Source organism: Dasypus novemcinctus, chromosome 7 (assembly GCF_030445035.2).
Source record: "Dasypus novemcinctus isolate mDasNov1 chromosome 7, mDasNov1.1.hap2, whole genome shotgun sequence".
NCBI classification, from domain to species: domain Eukaryota; kingdom Metazoa; phylum Chordata; class Mammalia; order Cingulata; family Dasypodidae; genus Dasypus; species Dasypus novemcinctus.
This window is the reverse complement of record NC_080679.1, coordinates 78,184,831-78,207,282: the sequence shown is the minus strand read 5'-3', so window position 1 is coordinate 78,207,282 and position 22,452 is coordinate 78,184,831. Positions and strand designations below refer to the sequence as shown.

The 22,452-nt window shown below is 41.6% G+C and overlaps 1 protein-coding gene across 1 annotated transcript in view; it reads left to right on the top strand.

The window, feature by feature from the left end:
- Nucleotides 1-7,758: 7,758 nt before the first annotated feature.
- Nucleotides 7,759-22,452, top strand: part of MYO3B (myosin IIIB) — a 529,864-nt gene continuing 515,170 nt past the window's right edge. The window contains exons 1-2 of the mRNA XM_023589485.2: nt 7,759-7,821; nt 7,975-8,020. Coding sequence (XP_023445253.2) covers nt 7,815-7,821; nt 7,975-8,020 — 53 coding nt within the window. The 5' untranslated portion in view covers nt 7,759-7,814. The remainder of the gene's footprint in view (nt 7,822-7,974; nt 8,021-22,452) is intronic.

Here is a 22,452-nt window from a genome sequence, read left to right as displayed (position 1 = left end):
GGTCAGGGAGAAAGAAAACAGGTGTAATATTGGGACATTTTCAGCACCTGGTAATTGTGGGAACCACAGAGGCAGGCCATTGTATATTTGCCATAACCCCAGAATTGAGTAGGAGAGTGTGTAAGCTACAATGTAAACTCTAATCCATGCTTGGCCATTGTATATTTGCCATAACCTACAGAATTGAGTAGGAGAGTGTGTAAGCTACAATGTAAACTCTAATCCATGCTTAGTGGCAATGCTCCAAACTATTTTCACCAATTTTAACAAATATACCACACTAATGAAGGATGTTGTTAAGGTGGGAAAATGTGGGAGGTCTGGGGAGTGGGGCATATGGGAATCCCTATATTTTTATGTAACATTTATATAATCGAAATAGCTTTTTAAAAATATGTATATTTAAAAAAAAAAGTTGGAGTGATATGTTAATATCAGATAAAGTTGATTTCAGAGTAAAGAGAATTAGCAGGGATAAACAATGTCATTTTCTAATATAAAGGGGTCAGTTCATCAAAAGGACATAGAAATTGTAAATGTTTATGCACCTAATAAAACTTTAAAATACATGAAGTGAGATCTAATAGAACTGCAAGAAGAAATAGACAAATCCTTGATTGTAGTTAGAAATTTCAGTAACTCCCTCAATAACTGATAGAACAAGTAGAGAGAAAAATCATTAAGGATTTAGAAGATTTAAATAAGTTTATCGACCAGCTGGACATAATTGATACTTAGAGAGCACTCCACCCAACAGCAGTGGAATACATATATGTTTAGTGAAATACATGGAACATTTACCAGGTTAGACCATATTCTGCATCATAAAAACTAGTCTCAATAAATTTAAAAGGATCCAAGCCATGCAAAGTATATGCTTGGCCATAATGAATAAAATAGGATATCAACAAAAGAAGGGTCTCTGGAAAATCCATAAATCTTTGAAACTAAAGAACACATTTCTAAATAACATATGAGCCAAGGAAGAAATCAAAAGGGAAATTAAATAATAAATTTTAAACTAAATGAAAATGAAACCACAACCTATCAAAGAGCAGTTAAGGATAGGTAGAAGAAATTACAAAGGGATCCGAGGAGACTTCTGAGGGCAATGGCTCTGTTCATTATCTTGATTGTGCTAATGGTTTCATATATGTATCCATCAAAATGTGCACTCTAAATATGTGAATTTTGTTGTGTGTCCATTATGTTTCAATCAAGTAATTAATAAAAAGTCATTTTAAAATGCTGACAGGTACCATAAATGAAAAATAATCCAGAAAAATATCATATATCACAGCATTGCACAGCACTCTATAGTTTGACAGAGTTGAACTTTTTGTTGTTCCCATGTGTCATGTGCTATCACTCCTCCATGATTTTGTACATGCTGTTCCCTTTGCCTGAAATGCTCTTCCATCACAATCTATTTGGGAAGTTTTTATTGAACTCCAACCCATTCCTGTCTCTTACGGCTGAGAAGAGTTCATACTAAAACTTTTGGACATCTGTTTCGTTGATTATCTTATAATAATTGCTTGTATGTGTGTCTCCCATTTTGACATGGGTGGAGTGGGGTTCCAGTTTGATCTGAGCCTGGTTCAGTCAAAATGCAGATGTATCTGGAGAACAGGTGGGATGGACATTTACATCATTGTACATCATGTTTAATGGACGATGGTGTGTTGGTCAGCCAAAGGGGTGCTGGTGCAAAATACCAGAAATTGGTTGGTTTTTATAAAGGGTATTTATTTGGGGTAGGAGCTTACAGATACCAGGCCATAAAGCATAAGTTACTTCACTCACCAAAGTCTATTTTCACGTGTTGGAGCAAGATGGCTGCCGACATCTGCAAGGGTTTGAGCTTCCTGGGTTTTTCCCTTCCAGGGTCTTGCTTATCTCTGGGCTCAGAGTTCCTCCCTTCCTGGGGCTTGCTTCTCTTTCCTCTGTGAGCTTACTTTCTGGGGCTCCAGCTTAAGGCTTCAGCTTCGAACTCCAACATCAAAACTCCAACATCAAAAAACCCTCCTCTCTGTCCTTTGTCATGTCTTTTATCTGTGAGTCTCACCTACCAAGGGGTGGGGACTCAACGCCCTCTGAATCCAATATAATCTAATATGCCCAGAGGAAAAGACTAGTTTACAAACATAATCCAATATTTCTTTTCGGAATTCATCAATAATATCACACTGTTACAAATGGCAAAGAAATGAGCAATTTCATTTAAAGCAGGGGTCTGTCCCTCAGTTGGTCTTTGTAGCCATGACTCCACTCTGAGTTCCATTGGGTGGCAGAGCATAAGCAAAAATGGAAAGCTCTTTTGTAAACATCGCGGTGATACATCTGGCGCCAAGCAGCCTATGGTTAGGTCCACAGAATGCATTGATCCAGAGAAGGGAGGAGGTTCACTCTGATTTGGCCTGAACATAAGGAAATTTCTGGTGTAAGCTGCGGCATCAGCAGCTCTGCTGACCTTTGGCACAGAGGAGCAAATTTCCACAGTGTGACTTTGGAATATGCCAGAGGGAGTCAGTGTTCCAGCTGCAGACATGGGTAGGCAGAGGAGAGGAGGTGACTTCATGAGCTTCCATGGGCATCTGTGACTTGGGCCACAGACATGGCCCCAGGGGGCTGGCGTGGCTGGGTGCCCCACAGCCATGCAGGGTTAATGGGAGGAGGGCAAGAGGAAACAGTAAGCATAGGCTCTTCTTTTATTATTATTATGATTTAAAATTTATTTCTCTCCCCTTCCCCCACATTGTCTGCTCTCTCTGTCCATTCGCTGTGTGTTCTTCCTTGTCCACTTGCATTCTGGTCAGCGGCACCGGGAATCTGTGTTTCTTTTTGTTGTGTCATCTTGCTGTGTCAGCTCTCCTTGTGTGTGGCACCACTCCCGGGCAGGCTGCACTTTCTTCAAACTGGGCGGCTCTCCTTATGGGGTGCACTCCTTGCACGTGGGGCTCCGCTACATAGGGGACACCCCTGCATGGCACGGCACTCCTTGCACACATAAGCACTGCACGTGGGCCAGCTCACTGCACGGGTCAGGAGGCCCTGGGTATCTAACCCTGGACCCTCCATATGGTAGGTGGACGCTCTATCAGCTGAGCCACGTCTGCTTCCCCATAGTCTCTTCTTAGGAGACATTTGGCTGAAAAGAGAGATTAGTTAGCTGTTAGAGGAGAGGCAGGGTCAAGGGAGGATTTAAAAATGCAAATTCATGCTATTGGAAGTTTGCCTTCTATTAATAAGAGATATGAAGAAAAATGCTGAACAAGAAGAAAAAAAATATATATGTACAATGAAGAAAATTAATATAGTGCTATGGGTAAACCGAGCAAAATGAAGTTATTATCCTCTTTGTGGCACACTAGAATGATCACAAAAATGTACCAACAGGCAGGCAAATTTTGATTAATTATGTAGTATCTGGCAATTATTTAACTATTGAGAATTTTATTTGGGGGCATTTTTGGGATTGGAATTGTCCTGCCTGACGTTGCAGTGACAGATACAGCCATCATTGATTTTGCCATAACTTACAAAATTGCACAGGACAGAGTGTAAATTATAATGTAAACTGTAATCCATGGATAGTGGCAATGCTTCAATATGTGTGCATCAATTAGTAACGAATGTACCACACTAATGAAGGAGGTTATTATGTGGTAAAGTGTGAGAGGGGAAGGGGATGGGGCATATGGGAATCCCCTATATTCTTAATGTAACATTTATATAATCTGAAGTTTTTAAAAAATTAATTAATTAATTAATTAATTTTTTAAAAGTCAGCATCTCTCTATCTGTGTCTTAAGCCTCTTCCTAATGAATCCAGGGAGGAGTTAGGGAGGCTTCCCAGCCCTGGCTATGCTGAAAACCTTCAGGACGACAAGATACAGACTCTAAGAGCTCCTAACTGTTCTTCCGGTAACCAGGTGGGTGCTCCCTCTGGCTCACTCCCACACTGCTGCCAGAGACTTTTTCCAAACACAAATTAACTCCCAAGTCTGAAGATGCTGTCCTATGTGCTTGATGCATGCCTCTATTGGAGCCTCTAATGGCTGGTTGATGGAAATACCTACTTTCATACATTGAACTGATGTTTACTGAGGGCATATAGGTGCCAGCTACTATTTTAAGTGCAGGTACAGCAGTGAACAGATTGGAAAAAAAAGTCCTTGTCCTTATGGAGCTCACATTTTAATGGCAGGAGACCGAAAAGAAACAAAAATAAAAATGTACAGTGTTATATTGTTAAGTGCTGTGGCCATTTGAAGTTCTTTTACAAATCCCCAAAAGAAAAAGCTTGTGTTCGTGAACGAATCCATTCCTGTGGGTGTGAGACCCTTTTAATTGGACTATGTTAGTGAGGCATGACTCAGATTGAGTCTCTGCCCTCTTGCTGGGTCTGATATAAATGAAGACGCCGAAAAAGGAAGCCACCATTTCCATCCGGTCACGTGAGAAAAAGGACTCCAGGTTCACCCACAGCTGAGCTCAAGGCGAGAAGCCCTGAGAGGCTCAAGGAACCAAGGCGTGGGGAGAGATGCCCAATGGGCCACAGCTGAGTTCTGAGTTCAGGAGAAAGTAGAGAGAGACCAGCAGACCGGCCGTCTTGCCTGGTGGCCTCACGTGATATGGGCTGTGTGTGGGCTGTGTGTTTATTCAAGAATAACCTGGGGGACGTGGACTTGGCCCAGTGGTTAGGGTGTCCGTCTACCACATGGGAGGGCCACGGTTCAAACCCCGGGCCTCCTTGACCCGTGTGGAGCTGGCCCATGTGCAGTGCTGATGTGCGCAAGGAGTGCCGTGCCACACAGGGGTGACCCCGTGTAGGGGAGCCCCATGTGCAAGGAGTGCGCCCGTAAGGAGAGCCACCCAGCGCAAAAGAAAGTGCAGCCTGCCCAGGAATGGCACCGCCCACACGGAGAGCTGACACAACAAGATGACGCAACAAAAAGAGACACAGATTCCCATGCTGCTGACAACAACAGGAGCGGACGAAGAAGACACAACAAATAGGCACAGGGAACGGACAACTGAGGCAGGGGGGAAGAGGAGAGAAATAAATAAATAAATCTTTAAAAAAAAAAAGAATAACCTGGGCTATATGTGTAAGCTCACAAAACTTAACATTCCAGCACAAGCCATGTGTGCATGCAAACAACAAGAACTGCAGCCCTGCCTCTCATGACCACACCACCCAGTCCGGCCTGCCTAGTTCCTGGAAAGTCCCCAAGTCCCGAGAAACTGAAACCACAAGAGTGGTGCGGGGCTCGGTGTTTTGGGCAAGAGCTCACTGGGCCAGCCAGTCATAATCAATCTTCCTTCTCAGAAAATTCCCACATCCTAGCCTTGAACACTCGATCACAGACTTCTCTCTGCTGCCACTACAACGGCAGGACACCAGGACCAGCAGCAGCTGTCTTTGGTGAAAAAGCATCTCTGATGGTGCCTTGATTTGGACATTTCATGACCTCAGAACTGTAAGCTTTTACCCCACATAAATCCCCTTTATAAAAGTCAACACATTTCTGATACTTTGCTTTGGCAGCCCAGTGGCAAACTAAGACAAATGCTATGAAGAAAAATAAAGTAGGAAATGAGGATAGCTTTTTAGTTTTATATAGTGTGGTCAGGGCAAGCCTTGCTGAGAAGATGACATTTTATTTTTTAAAGAATCCACTTTATTGAAGGATTGTTTACAAATCACCAAATGCAAACATTTCAAGTGTATGATTTGATAACTTTGGCCAACTGTATATACCCGAATACTACCATCCCATCAAGATATTCATTGCCTCAACCCCAAAGAGTTCCCATACTCCCCTTTGCAGTCAGACCCCACCCACTTCCCCTGGTCAGGCTGAACTGAGTGTTAGCACCACAGATTCGTTTGACCTGTTCTGAAATAAGAAACGGACTTTTGAGAAAAGACATGAAGAATCCAAGGAATCAAGCGTGGGGATATCTGGAGGGCAATTGTTCCTGTTCTGTACTGAGGTATACCACGCAGCAAAGACCAGAGGCTGGAACACGTGTGGTGAGCTGAGGCACAGCGCAGCTTGTGTGGGGGTAGAGGTGAGAGTAGTAGGGGAGGAAATCAGAGCGGGTGTGGCCAGACGTGTGGGACTGCAGTGTTTAGTCCACAGGAGCAGAGGAGTGGCATGATCTGCTCTGTGCTTTAACAGTTGTCTGTGTGGAGAACTGCCTCTAGGGGAAGCAAGGGACACTATTTAGGAAGGTATTGTGACAATCCAGGTGAGACCTGGTGACGCTTGGACCAGAATGATGGTAGTGGAGTGGTGAGAAGCAGTAAAAGACTGGAAATATTTTGAAGGTAGCGCTGAGAAGATTTGTTGCAGAGCTGAGGTGGGATGTAAAAGAAAGATTTTTGTAGAAAGCTATTTGGAGTCTGAGTAGCCAAAGGGGTGGATTGTGCTGGTTCTTCAGTAAATGTTTCTCAGTTAATGTTTCTCTGAAAACCACCCTTCAGCTTTGCCATCTGGGTCCATTTTAATAGGCTCTGCTGAAAGGAGGTGCTAGAGGGGGAGGGAGAAGGGTCATGCTCCATCATATTGGCTTCCCTTTCCTGACAATGGCACCACAGCAGTGGTTTTTCTCCAAGGCAGCAGTAGCTGGTTCTAATTTCCAGCTTTTTGTCACACTCCGAGAACCAGCCTCATGGGACCTCCTCTGTGGTACCAGTCACAGCTCCCTCCTCAGAGGTCTGCACTAGCTCCTTGGACCCCTCCTCACAGATCTATGTTCTGATGACCTGAGCCCTTCTCTGGCCCCCCAGCTGTAGGGATGGTGGCTGCTGCCTGTAGTTATTATGTCCGTGCTACCTCAGCAGACTCCTTTTGCCTTTTCAGTTCTCCAACTCCCGTTTAACAATTCCTTCTACTATTTTTTCTGTTAAAATAAATGATGGGGTTCTAACTCCTGAACAGACTCCAACTCCTGCAGAAATCATGAATGACTGTGAGAAAACTCTCAGCACAGGAAGAATGGATTTTCCATTAGAGAATACTCTGGAAGGAGCAAGCTTGGAGTCTTTTTGGACACGTTCAGTTTGGATGCCTATTAGACAGAGTGATGCTGCATGACTGTTGGGTCTGGGAGTTTAGAGTGTGGGGAGATATCGGGCTGGAGATATCACAGGGGAGGTCATCAGTGTAGTAGACAGGTACTTAAAGCCACACGACCACAGGCCTGTCAGGAGACACTCCAGGTCTTACCTTTCTTTTGGATCCCAGTGTCTTAGCACAGATCTTGGCACGGAGAGATGCTTCATTGTTATGTGTTGAATGAAGGCACATGATAGAAGAATCATGATGGTATTAGTTGAGTTTTCGTGTTTATAACAGTAAACTGTTTTGGAAATAAAGAGGCAGTTTCCTAGGAATGGCACTAACATGACAGGCAGGGACAGGAACTTCTCAGAATTGACTGGCATGTGGAGCCAGTCACAGAAGCCAGGTGACCAGTCTCCAGAAGGGGCATCGTCCCTAACAGCAAGTGCCCCCTTGGACTTTTTGGAATCCAAACCCTGGCTTTTGCTGCTCCAAAGCCATTATTTGAAAACGGAAGCTCTGATCCTCAGCAATCAAACATGAACAGTCCCACTCCGAGCCTCCTTACGAATAAAACGTGGCCTTTCCCCCTTTGGTGCTTCTTTCTCTTATTAACCCAGGCCTTACACTTAACCACTGCTTCAAGTTCCAGTGAATTATTAATTATTTGTCTCTTCTAGTCCTTTTCTTTGGGAGCAGGACTTTGCCAGTTTCATGTCGTCTTGGGCTGGGTGAGCGATGGCAGGTAAGGCTTTGCTCCTCCGGCTGGAAGCTGAGTGAGTGAGAAGCCATGCCTGGACCCTGGTGTCCTGGCGGCTGCTTGGGGCTGGCGGCAGGCCAAGGGCCTCGGGTGTCAGGTGGCCTTCATGATTCTGCTTATTTTGCTTGTTCGTTGCAGCAGTATCAGAGGTGAGCAGTGGAAGCATCGAAGAAGGCAAAACAAGGTAAGAGAAAGAATCCCCAAAATGAGGTCGATTCACCTTGGAGAACTAGAATGGAGCCTTTTGTGATGTGCAGGGGCTGGGCTTAATATTCATGTTGTGCATTATTTGTGTTCACCCTGACGCAGAATTTTCCTTAACTTCTCTGCTAATCATGTGATGCTGCTGATCATTACAAGTGGTTGGAATGATCTTCCTTAGGAAGAGGCAAAAACAGAGTCAAGATGGTCATGGTTATGATCATGTTCCCAAGCAGATGCTCCTTTGTGGCTAAAAGAACCTAAAGTCTTTTTCATCTTTTCCTCCTCTACCCAATGCTGCCCCCAAAGATCTTTCCCAGAGCCTGTGAGTCTCCTCATGAGAGGTTTGCTGGTTGCCCATGATCATGTAAAATTATTGAAGAGATTTAAGTATATTTGATTTAAAATGTGATGGCAAACAACTCTGCGTCCCACTCCATACAACATTTTTGTTTAATGTGTTCTTGTCTGATTCTGAAGCATTCCATCACTGTCAGAAAAAAACAGGTTAAGCAATGGCCGTGAATTTTAGTGCAACTATGTGTGCATAGTAAAAGTTAATTTTGGCCTGCTAATCTGCTAATCGGGTCCGGGCTGTGTTCTCTTAATGAGCCCCTCCTGCTTTCCCCTTTGGGGAGTAATAGGGTCCAGTGGCTCAGTTCCTTTCCCCTTTGCTGTGTGAGATGGTCCTGTTAGAAAGAGGTGAATCAGAACAGCCCGGGCCCAGAGGGCGCTGCAGCGCTGGTGGAGGTTCGAAGCAAATCCTTGCTGGGTGGGATGCGGCCGCTGAAGTCAGGCTGCTGGATTGCTCCTGTCCATAGGGGCGCTTGTTCTTTCTCAAGGCCTCAGTGAAACAATCAATGTGGCTTTGTCCCTATAGTCCAAAAATGTTAGCCTGGCAATCAGTCCCAGGGCAGTTTTGCAGAGCTTCAGATTTCAGAGCCCTGGGTAGGTGGGATAGGCTGAGCAGCCCTCCCTTCTTCCCCATCTCCCGGGCTGCCTCTCCTTGGGCCGAGGGACAGCTGATGGAAGGCCCGGTCAGTGTTATCTGAAGATGATGATAAGATCGCAAGGCTTGGTAATGTTATGTCATCAATTGTAACAAAAGGTACCACACTAAAGGGAAGGGTTAATAATGGAGGGGGACAGGAAGGGGATATGAGAACTCCGTATTTTCTGCATGACTTTTCTGTAAACTTACAACTTCTCTAGTAAAAAATATATATTAAAAAATTATAAGGTTTGGGATGGCGGAGAGAGAACAGAAAAGCATGTCGCTTTCTTAACCTCATAATCACGGCTCTTAAACTGATTTATTTTCAGTTGCTTTTGAAGCGGGGCTGGGAAGTGGGCAGTCTTCAGATGGGAGATGAGAGAGCTCCAGAGAATGGGTAATCAGGAAGCTTTCAGAGAAAATTGCTTGCCCTCCCAAGTGTAATGTTTCAAGGATTACTCAGCCCACTGATAGACACAGTTAGTTTTGGGGTTTTTTTGCAAGTTGTATTATGACTTTTTGATGACTGCAGAGCGTGGCATATAATCACAGCTGTTCAAGAATGAAGTATGTTCACCTTCTGTAGTGCTTAATGGAAAAGTGAGCAGTCAGATGATCTCTCTTCCTCATGATGAGGCAAAAATGAAGTTGAGATGAGCACATTTCCTTGGGAGGCAATGGCTTTTGTGAGAGAAGATGTGCTGGCTCCAACTGCTGCTGATGCGTCACCTGGAACGGTTGGTCTGTGTGCCAGGAATGACTGTTCCCAAGCAGATGCAACTTCATGGGTAGAGGAACCTAATGCTTTTCTTGTTGTCTTTCCCTCAAACAATCCCCAAAGGTCTTTTCCAGTGAAAATCTGACACTGTGAGTCTCATTTTGAGAGGTTTCAGTGGCTGTTACCATCTGCTTTGCTGCTTGGGAGTGTGGAACACTCGGTTGGAAACATTAAGAATGCTTTCTGGTAGGCTATTAGAACAGGGAGGGCACCCACTTGGTGCGAATCGTCAAAGACATTGCTCTCCTTTTCTAACAGGAATTAAAACTAAGTCATGGACTGCTTGACATCAGGATGCCCCCGAAAAGAATGAGAAGTAAATCCAATTATCTGGCAATTTTGCCTGGTCAAGACAATTTAGGTAATATCTTAGGTATTTAGGTACAATGCATGCTTTGGTTAATATTTTTCTTCAAAAAAGCATTTACTCTAGTACATTTGAAAGCCCTCAATCTCCCTTTCTACAATGATGACCTCAGGCTTAGCCAGAATCCTTGGCCAGATTGTGAATAGGCATTTTCTTTGTCTTTTGTCAGAAAAAAACCAAACACTTTCAGTGTCAAAATGGGAGGTGATTTGACAATTTAGTCAGATATTGAGGTATAAGCATAAAGAAAAGCAAAAGATAAAAAATTGGTGGTGTTAAAAAATTATGATAGAAGTTATTAATACTTCCTCAAACCTCTGTACACTGCTAAACCTTCAATTCTTTCAACCCAACTGCCCTCATCCATACTCTTTAAACCATTCATCAGGATTATCATTGGCCCGGGGTCTGTGCAGGATTGGATTAGTTTGGACATATAGTGTGCTTGGAAGGGGAAGTAGAATAAAGGCTTTGGGCTCATTAACTGGCTGGCCCTGGCCCCTGAGGTTGGTTGATCCTCCCTGTGAAGAAGGAAACCTAAATTGACTTAAAGGACACTCTGTGCTCACCATCTTTCTCTTTCTTTACCCTTCTCCTCTCTCTGCCTCTGTCTCTTTGCTTCAGTCTCTCTGTCTTTGTTTCTTTTTCTTTCTCTCTCCTTTGTTTGCTTTTGTACCTTCTTTATCAATAAACTTTGCAAAAATAGTATGTATAATTGCATACATATACACATTGAAAAAGGGACCCGGAAATATATGACACCCACATTTTAAGACAGTTATCTCCATGTGAGAGCATTACGTATGATTTTACTTTGCTTCTTCATACATGACAAAATTTTTCAACTTTTGGTATGTATATCTTTCATAATCAGAAAATTTTGATAAAAATAAGCAGGATACTGTGTAATAGTCTCATATAAGTTGAAGATAAAAAGCAACTTTTCTTGGAATGTGAAAAAGTAGTTTGCACAAAACTCTACCCCCTTGACTGCAATATCCACTGGGAGCAGGGACTGGGTCTTTTCACTTTGTATCTCCAGGCCTGGCATAGCAGCTGGCACACAGTAGGCTTTGATACATTTTTTGTGGAATGAACGCTTAAAAAGGCTCTATGGTGAAAAGTACCATGGTAAAAAGATTTTGAAGGAGGCAGCCCTTCAGCTTACAAATGATGCTATCCAAGATTCAGTCTATTAGACATTAAGTAAAAAAGAACAATGGATTAGAACTATAATATCCTGACTGGCTATAACTCGGACAAGAATTAATAAAACTCATTTTAAGCCGTAGTAATCTTTTATTAGAGAGACCAGTACCGATCAGGGTCCAACGGTGGCTTTCTCTATGGAAAAATAAACCTGGCATATACTTTTTTTTTTTTTTTAAAACCAAAAATCTCCATTGTCAGGATCTTGAATGCTGGTATTTGGCCTCTTGCTAAAAATGTCTGTAACTACAATGCGGGGAGACGAGGGGGCTCCATCCTCTCTGTGTTTGACAAGGCTCTTTCTTTCAAGGAGAAACATTAATAGATTTGTCTGGTGCCCAAAGCTGCCTGTGGAGGGAGGAGCCTGACCTTACAGTGTCCCCATTCCACATAATCTGGGTGTTCAGCCAGCTGGCACAGGCGGTGCAGGACGTGAGGCGTCAGCCGGGCTTGTTATGTCCTTGTGGGCAGCTTCCAAACTCCTTGGGAGCAACTACCTACAAGCATATGGTCTGAAGTCTACAAAGTTTAGCGAGTTAGTAAAACACCATGCTGCCCCAGTCAGGCTGTTTGCCCTGGTTGTAGCTTTGAGGGAGATTTTAAACTTCTGCTAAAGGGATCTTTTCACTTTGGGACTTTACTGGTGGAGAATCCATATCCATGTTCTTTCCCCCCAAATCGCTCATCTAGATGTCATGTCTCCTTAGGACTCTGTTCTTTTACTTTGATGCTTTTTCAACTATTTTGTCCTGAGTGAGTTTCTTTAAAAAAAAGATGAAACAATTGGTCATATCTAACAGTTTAATTGGTGATGCCTGTTTAAGGATTTGAGCTGGATTCAATTTTTGCTTTTCGAGTAGTCACTTTATCTGCTTGACAGAATGAAAAATCTTGTGCAGGTGTAATATTTATTTTGATCCAAAAACAAGGCCTTGATTTTTTTTTCTTATAGTGAGGCCAAAGAAATAAATAATAAGAAAAATAATAAGAAAAAAGACTGGAATTTCAACAAGGGGATTTCTCAAGGGCATTTAATGCTCAGCGTCACCTAATGCAGTTCCTTCTACGTGGGCAGTCTGTGTAACACTGTTAAGTCTATAAGCTGTTGTGTCTAAGATCTCATTAGCATTCATGGAAATATGACTGCTTGCAAATGGCCCTTCTCCTAAAGATGAATAGCTGCCTCGTATAGATGGGTGTCCCTGCCTATGTCCCTGCTGCTATCTGTACCCCCAGAAATAGAGACAGAATGGCCTGTCCTTCTGAAGACTTTGTGACCCCTTCTGGCCAGCTGTGAACTGTGAAAAGATAACAACTTATCTTCCCTTCCTCCCACATACTCCCCACCATTCCTCATTCAAATGTAAATTTGCTGGAATGGTTAAAGAGTATGCAACTAAGTAAAAACAGTCCTGCTTCCTGTGCAGAAATTATGTGCTTGTTTTGTTGGGGGCCATTTATTTATTACATGGTTACTGCACATTATATTATCTTTGTAGTCTGCTGATCTACCTTGATTGGATACTGGGAGGAAATGATTTCTTAATGTAATTTTATGCTTAATTTATAGATTTGATGCCTATGCTTTTCTAAAAATCATTATTTCTGCTAGCTTTTAGGACTCTATTAATAATTTAATTATGCGTTTTCTTTGTTTTTATAGCCTATGGCTATTTGATGGGCAGGCAGATTTTTAATAAATTAAGTAGATATGGTTCACTTACAGAACAAAAGAAAACATAGTCAGAGGAAGTATCTATTTGGGGGAATAACTATAATCAGTTCCCTACTTTAAACAAAGATCTGCCCTCAGCATTGAGAAATATATGGAGCCTCCCTTCTTATACTGTTCTTGCTTCCACTACGGGAAAACTTTTAACTGTGTGCATTTGAGGTGAAAAAAATAATAAGATAATATGGAAAACTGAAGACCTGTGGATACTAGTCTTGGCTTCACCTAAGTGATCTTTGAACTGAAACAAGTTATTCCATTTCTCTAAGCCTCAGTTTCCATGACTCTGCAAGTGTCACTATCTATTTCTCCTGATTGTATAGGGTTTTTGTAGGGAGAAATGACATAATGGATATAAAACTGCTTTTTAAACTGTAAAGTGCTGTGCAAACCTATGGCAGGGGCCAAATGCTGGTGCTCACGGTCCAAATACGGCATACATACTTTATTTGGCCAGTGCTATGTATTTTTTTTTTTAAGTTTCTGAGGGGAGGGATAGGGAAGAATAGGTGTAACATGGGGCATTTTTTTGGACATTGGAATTGTTCTGGGTGACATTGCAATGATGGATACAGTTTACTATGGATTTTGTGAAAACCTATAAAATTGTGCCAGGCAAAGTGTAAATCATAACATAAACTATAGGCCATGGTTAATAGCAATACGTCAATATTTGTTCATCAATTACACAAAAGTACCACACTAATGTATGATGCTGTTAATGGAGGAAAGTGTGGGAGCGGGAGGAGGTGGGGTATATGGAAATCCCATATATATTTTTCATGTAACTTTTATGTAATCTAAAACTTCTTTAAAAATAAAGATAAAGAAAAGAGCCAATATTTGAAAATAAATCAGTTTTACATAAAAGTTTCAATTTAGGGCTTCTCTTGAGAAACAGGACAATGTGGCAACTGGGCCTTATTTCTATGTGGCAACAATTGGTCTGAGTTGCAGAGCAGCTGTCATTTTAGTTCCCAAAAAATCTCCATCCTTTCCTGACAACTCTCTGACAAGGAGAGTGATCTCTTTTGCTGTTTGTGTGACGTGTCTGAGTTCATGATACTTGAATAATTAGACAGGCTGCTTTAATTTTGTGGTAAAAAAAACATTGGATTTGGAATAAAAAGATCAGAACTAGAGACCCAGCTCTGGCATTTTTCAGCTGAGACAACTTGGACAAGTCACTTTACATTTTTGAGCCCTTTCCTTATATGTAAAAGGGAAATATAATAACTCTCTCATAGAGTTTTAGAAAGATTTTACATGAGATAATGACCTAAGCTTATGAATAAGAATAAACAACACATACCTGTGTGTATTAGTAAGTATAACAGTTAATTATTACTGCAATGATGCTGTGTAACAAACAAAATCAGTGGCATATAGCAATAAACATTTATTTTTGCTAATGTGTTTATAGGTTGGATGTTGGTTCTAATGATCGAGGCTGGGCCCACTCACATGTCTGTAGCCCTGGCTGAGATGACCATGCCAACTTGGCTCTTTTCCATGCATCTTATCCTTCAGTAGGCTAGCCTGGGCTTGCTCTCATGGGGAAGTCAGAGGAGCAAGCAAGACAAAGCAAAAATGTACATTCACTTTTCTAAGCCTTTGCTTGTGTTATATTTGCTAATATTCCATTGACCACAGTAAGTCGCAGGACTGAACGCAGAGTCAAAAGTTGGAACAAAATAGCCCTGTCCCCAAGGCGAAGGTGCTGCAAAGTTACATAGGAAAGATATCCAGGGAGGGATGAAGATTTGGGGCCACTTTTGCCATCTATGCACCTTGGTAGGTACACTACACTATTGAAACAAACTCCAATACATATAATGTCTCAAATACAGTAGAAGTTTACTTCCCATCCATTTAATGGTATAAATCCTGGTTGGTGAGCAGTTCTCCTCACATAGCAGTTTGGGACCTTCCGTCTTGTAGCTCCATCATCCCCTAAGGCCTTCATCATTGCCTCCATTAGGGATGGGCAAACTTTGGGGGCCATACTGTCTCTCTTGCCACTATACATGCTGTCCTTGTAGCATTAAAGCAGCCATAGACAAAATGTAAATGAATGGTCATGACCCTGTTCCAATAAAATTTTATTTACAAAAAGTAGGCAGCAGGCCAGATTTGGCCCACAAGTCATAGTTTGCTGACCCTTGCCATCTAGAGTCCCAGGTCTGGAAAGTATTGGGTTACTCACCCATGGAATAAGAGGAATATTTTAACTCTTGCTAATACTGATTAAAGATAGAAAATATCAGAATGGATGAGAAATAAAAAACAACAATGAAAACAAGTTTCAGTCTGCTATACCCGATTCTTTGCTACCTGCTGTCAAACCGCCAAGCCAATTCTCACACACATTTTTGAAACAGCAGTTCCCTATTTCAAGATACTAATTTCTGTGTCAGTTAGGGTAGCTTAACTGCTGAAAAAAAAAAGACCAAGATATGTAATAAATGTAAAAAAGTTTACATGTATAACAGTGAAGGCTAGGTGTTTTTGGTCGGTAGTGGCTCTCCTCCACAAGGACAGTCAGGGACCTACTTCCTTTCCCTCTTGGAGCCTTGCCTTCTCATTTTTATCTGCATCCAATGGGTAGAAGAAGAAAGAGCATGGAGGAAGCACATCTGCTTCTTAAAAGCTTTGGTCAGAGAGGGCATATTATTCTGCTCACTCCCCATCTGTGAGAATGTAGTCATATGCCACACATAACTGCCAAGGAGGTTGGGAAATCAGTCTAACCATGAACATAGCAGCAATCACACTACTATGAAAAGAAAGGATGGCTTTGGCTGGATAGTTAGTGCTCTCTTAACTCTTACAGAATGATTTTCAGACTACAAATATCCCAGTGTCTAACACACTGCCAGGTATAGAGTGAATATTTGGTAAATGCTGTTGAAAGAAGGAAGGATGGATGGAAGGAAGGGAGAAAGGAATATTCCATTCATATGTAGGCCTGCCCAATTACAGACAGACAGGGCTGTCCATGAGTAATTATGATTCCCCATCTTGGCATCATGGCTTGATCTTTTGAGTACAAGTAATTATTTGTAGTGTCTTGGATTCTATAAATGGTGTGCTTCAACCATACATATGCCCTCTTTGACTTTTATAGTCTCAGGGAGAAGAGAATTAAACATTAATTGTACTTAAGTAATTAGCTCATTCAACTTGTCACTTAAGTGTTAGTGGATGGGAAGGCAAGAGGAAGGAATAAAATATAAGAGCAACTGGGACACAGCCTCCCTAAGCATTTAGGGTCAGGCTTATCAGAGTCATCTCAAAGAATAGTGAGAGAGTGTGCCTGGTCCCCCTTCCCACCTTTAAAGTATATCTAATGGACTTCATTAAAGTCACCTTCATCACAGGCTTTAAAGTAATTTCAAATGGCACTTCCGGGTGCTGCCCATGTTTGGCTAGGGAGGAGGCCTCTGAGCAGTTATCTCTCTGGCTGCACAGATGGTATTTCTCTGCTCAGTCACCTCTCGCTATCCTCTGCTGGTTTGGTGACTGTGGGACTGTTCCATGCCAGAATGTCAAGAAATCCTAGCATCTTCCTATTGAGGAGAGTCCTAAGCTCTAAGCGACAAAGGGAGAGATCCTGTGCTGAACACGGTTAGTGCAGGGGAGGGGAGAAGGCTGCAAATCTTGGCTACCACCTTATCTCGCTCAGCAGATGAAGGAGGGAGGAAGAACGGAGAGTTCTTGATAAAACACAAAGTGATAGGAATGAGCTGGGGTCTGCTTTGGGCCCTTGAGGAACTGTACCCACCTAAGGGTTGGAACTACCATCTTAGCCTTTTTCTTGTGGAATTGACTACTGTGGTAGGTGTATATGGCCTGTTAGTGAGGAACCAACAATGATGAAAGATGCCTTGGCTGGGGTTCTCAGCAGGGAACTGGGGTTACTTTTTAAAATTGCCATAGGCCCCACCTCTAGTCAGGGTGTGGGGAAGGAGAGAGGAAGAGAAAATAAACTTAACCAAACCCACCCAAGAATTTCTGGATTATATAAAACCTGGCCAAAGAATCAGAAATTCCATCTAGTTACTTGAAAGAAATGGTCTAGGAAACAATTCAATATTTGGCAATTTGGTAGTATAAGAGAAAATTGATTTTTTGAGCATTTTAACACTCTGGCAGCCTAGATTGAGTTTATCAATGGACTGTAGACTCTTTTTTAAAAATTCCAATCCATTCCACTATATTCTTTTCCAATTCATAATACTTATTCATACTTAATATTTTACCATCTACTTAAGATTAATGTTTTACCACATCAGGTAGAATGTTGGTTAATATGTCTGTTGTAAGCACTAAAGCACTGAAAAACTGTACATAGAGATACAGTAAAAAAATAATACAAGTAAATTGAAATGGAATGCTAAAAACAAATGTTCAAATAACCCAAAAGAAGGTAGAGAAGAGTATACTAACTCCAGCTAACAACAATTAAAGACAGAGAATATTAGAATGGATGAAAAACAAAGACAACAATGAAAACAAGCGCCAATAAAAAACAAAAATAGAACAGAAAACAAATAATAAAATGGTGGACCTAAATCCAAACTTACCAAGAATTATATTAAATGTAAATGATCTAAACATACCAACTATATACTATCTACAAGAAACTTCAAATATAGACATATACATAAGAGTAAAAGGATGGAAAGAGATTATATTAGTTCTCTGTGTTGCATTACAAACTCACTGGCTTAAAACAATACACATTTAATAGCGCACAGTTTATCTAGGTCAGAAGTCTGGATGTGATTTAGCATGGTTTTCTACTTTAGGGTCTCACCACACTGTAACCAGGGTGTCAACTGGGACTGTGGCCTCAACAGAGGCTCAATTGGAGAAATATCTGCTTCTAAGCATCCTCAGGTTTTTGGCAGAATCCATTTCCTTGAAACTGCAGGGCTGAGACTTCAGTTCCTTATTTACATAAATTTGTCAACTTAGATTAAATGGACCAGTTCCTAAAAACCAGAAACTATCAAAACTCATCAAAATGGAATAGACAACTTGAATAATGTTATGGCTATCAGAAGTAATTGAACCCTCGGTCAAAAACCTTTTCCAAACATGATGGTTTCTTGTCAAATTCCTTCAAAGAAAGAAGAAATAACACCAATTCTACCGATATTCTCTTCCAGAAAATAGTAGGAGAGGGAACACTTCTATGAGGCCAGTATTTCTCTGATACCAAAGCTAGACAAAGGAGGTACAAGAAAAGAAAGCCCCAAAACAAATACTCACGGAAATAAATGCAGACCTCTCTACCTCCAACAAAATATTAGCACATTGAATTTATTCTGGGATTGCAAGGTTGGGTCATTATTTGAAAACTAATAAATTCCATCCACACTATCAATAGTACAAAGAAGAAAAAACACATGATCATATCAAATTCATGCAGAAAATCACTTAAAAAACATTCATGATAAAAGCTCACAGCTGATTAAGAAATAAAAGGGAATGTCTTCAACCTGATGAGGGGCATCTACAGAAAATCTCGAATGTGGCAAACCCAATGAGGACTACTTATATCCTAGGTAACCCTGCCCAGGACATTTGCTTTCCTTGCCCTAGCAAGATACAGCAATAAAATCTCAGGCAACGCTGTTTCCAAACTTTGGTTTATTATTTCTGACAATCCAGAGACCAGCACCTGGTGAGAGCTTAAGTGCAGCAAAAGCAAGCTCTGGTGGTTGTTTTTTGGTGTGGCACTGGCATCGGGACTGCATAACGTTTGTGATGGCATTGTGCAGGAAGGAGGTGGTGAAAAGAACAGTAAGTTGTTGGAGAAGCAATTTGCTGAACAATAATTTAGGCTCTGATAACAAGGCTGTGAGGCGGGAAGCTGGCAGCTCATCCGAGCCTGGATGCCTCCTGGGAACCAGAGCCAGCAATCAGCAACACGCGGGGAAACAGTGGGGACCTGGAAATGAGATTCTGAAAGTCAGAAAGTGGGCAGTTGAGTCAGAGCTGTAGAACTAGCTAGAATAGAAATGTTTAGCTATCAGTACCAAGCAATGAAGCAGCAAGGGAGGGTTCTGTAAAGTGACCAGGGAAAATTTTTTTTCCGACTTAAAACAATAGGAATTTATTAGCCCATGGTTTTTAAAATTAATTAATACTTTTTAAATTTATTGTCTTTTTTAAAAAAGATAAATAGATCACACAAAGCATTACATTAAAAAACATAAGAGGTTCCCATATACCCACTCCACTCCCTCCCACCCCCCAGCCCACAGTTTTGAAGCAGGGAAAATGTCCAAATCAAGGCGTCATAAAGGTGATGGTTTCTCTCTGAAGCTGGAGTTCTTGGGCTGGCTGCCTGCACACCCTGGCCCTTGGCAACTCTGTCACATGGCAATGCACATGGCGGTCTCTCCTCCCTTTTCTCTCTTCTTTTCTGTGATCCATTGACCTTCAGCTTCTTGCCTCCTGTAGAATTTTTTTTTTTTATGAAGAGACTCAGAAAGAAAAAACTTTGCTTGATTAATGCCACAGCCTGCCAGAGATTCCAAACAGCAGAGTCATAAAGAGAAATGTCTCATGAAGGTTATTCTCTCGTGCAGATGGGTGCACTGGACTCTGTAGTCTGGCCCTTCTGCTTTTGAACTTATTTCTGTCACCCAGACTTCTCATACCTTCTTCTTAATGACCGGAACTTCTGACTTCCTTAAACTCCTTTAGAGGAAATTTGGTCTCTTGGTCAGTTACAACAGAAAAAAAATTGATGAGGCAAAGTTGGAAGTGTGATTTTTGGACTTCCAATGCTCAGCATATACTCATCTATGAGTATAAGATAACTTTTTCTTTCCTGGTCTCTACTGGAATTGCTAATGGAATGCACTGGTTTAAATTGCCCAAAGAATGTGGCCTGAAATTGAGAAGTCTGATTTCCAGGATGCTCTAGGCAAAGAGAAGTATAGAATTTTGGAAAGGAAAAGAAGTGATGTTGAAATGTCTTTCAAACAAACCAGTTCTTCCTGTTAAGAAAAATCACTGGAGCTCTCAAAGGCCAACAGAAAAACCCCAAGTTCTTGCTGGAGAACCACAGCCTTCCAGGCAGTGTGGGGTGGAGGGTATCATACTCTGGGAGTCAGGCCACCTGGTTTCTACTTCATTTGCCCCTAGGGGGGTTGTGGCTATGGTGGACCTGTAGGAAGGCAGTCTGGGTTCAAAGACTAGATCTGGTATTTTTTTCTGTGACTGTGGTCAACTGAGTTCACCTCTCTGTGACACTGTTTCCTCATCTATAATAACAAATGACAATAATATTGACCATGTGTGGTTGTTGAAAGGAATTAAATGAATTACCACTGCCTGCGTCAAACACCTGCAACTGTGCCTGGCTTATAATAAGTGTTATGTAAATGAAAGCTGATAGTGTATACTGTGTCCTAGGGCAACTTTCTTAATCTCTCTGGGTTCTAGTTTTCTAACCTGTAAAGTTGGAGGGTTGGATTATGGATAATTTGTAAGGTCCTATTTTTCAAAATGTGGTCTGGAGACTTTTAGCATCAAAATCATTTGGGCTTCAGTTAAAATCTGGGGTCTGGAAAGGGAACGGACTTTATAAAAAGTGCTTCCCAAGAGATTCTCAAGCATGCTAAAGTTTGATATCCATACTCTTAAGTTTTCTTCCGGGTTAAAAACTATGATTCCAAGTTTAATTAATCACAGCAAAGCCCACATAGTTAAATGAGCAACAGCTGGCGTTGAGCTGCTTTGGGAGGAAGGGAGAAGTTCTCCCCGGCTCGGTGCAGGCTCTGACCCTCTGACCAGTGGATGAAGTGCCAAGTCAGAGCAGGATCCAGGCTCTGCCTGTGCCTGCAGCAGGTGGTAACTCCCAGGCCAGGGTGGAGCTGCTTTCTTCATGAATGCCGCAGACAGGTCATGGAAGTACCTGAAACGAATTCCCTTCCTATCTCTAGGCCTTAGGGCAAGCCCTTGAATCTTTGTGACAATTAACATTTTTATAAAGTCTCTTGTTGGAAGTCAGAACGAATTGCTTCATCTTCTGTGCTCTGGTTCATATTATTTCTATCCTATTATAACTCGCATTCTAGTGTTTTGCAGTGGAGTATGTGTATCTGTCTCCCTGGAAACGATGAGTTTCTTAAATTCGGAGTGAGTGCCTTATACATCTAGGCATTCCACTCTCTCCTTGTCCCTTGCCCTTGCATTGAGCACAGTGATTTACATGTGGCCGCTCTTTAAAAAATGTTTGTTGAATGAATCTGCAGAAGACCCAGTTTACTGAGTTCCTGGGATGGAGTTTACAAGGCTGTGATCCCAGACAGTGTACACTGTAACCAATGATAGCCACAGAAACAAAGGCAGTGGAAAAATCCCACCTTCATCACAAAGGCCTATGCAATATTAATCCAGTGGAAGATATGAATCTTAATTAGTAGCAGGAAAAAAGTGATGATGTATCAAGTTTCTCAAAATGTCAGCTGGTGGCTGGGCAATCAATTCATTCAGAACCACTAACCATTGCACTGTGATACTGAAACCAATGCTGCTAATTAAAGGTATAATGACAATCAGCCAGCTCACTGTTAATTGATTCTTAATACTTCAATTACTTGTTTCCATGCCAGTCGAATTTAATCAAAAGGGGTCAGAGAGGTCTACAAGGTTTATAATTTTTAAATGATTTGCATATATTAACTTTTATGTGCATCATTTTCAAAACCAAAGTGAAAGGGTACCTATATTTATATACTTACTTGCTTATCAAGGTTTTTGGAAAATGAAGTTAATTCTTGATTACAAACATAATTTTATCAAAAGGGAAATTTCATTTCATCTTGGACTTTGGTTTGTGTTCTATTTCTTTATCTTCTGCTGGAAAATAATCCTGGATTTTTTTCTAACTTGAGAAAAACTTTCAGTTGATCGTGGGGCCTTCTCTCTTCATCATCTCATTTTTTCTTTCCATTAATGCACAAGTTTTGGGGAAAGAGTAGTTAACATAGCCTGCAAGACTGGTAGGGAATATGAGCCTAGGGGCCTATCTGGCTGAAGAAGAGTAAGAAAATACTGGGGCAGAAGTGGTGGGCCCTTCTCAGAAAAAGACCAGTGGCCAGCAGGTCCGAACACCCAGGCAAGTGACTCTAACTGCTCTCTGCTCAAGTTCCAACTATTTACCATAAAGAGTTGTCATGAGGATTAACTGAGTGGACATTTAAGAAGCACTAGGAACTATTATCTAGAACATAGTAAACAATACATAAAATTAAATTGTGACCAGACCAATGGTCCTAAAATGATTTCATTGGCATTCCTTTAAGAAACTC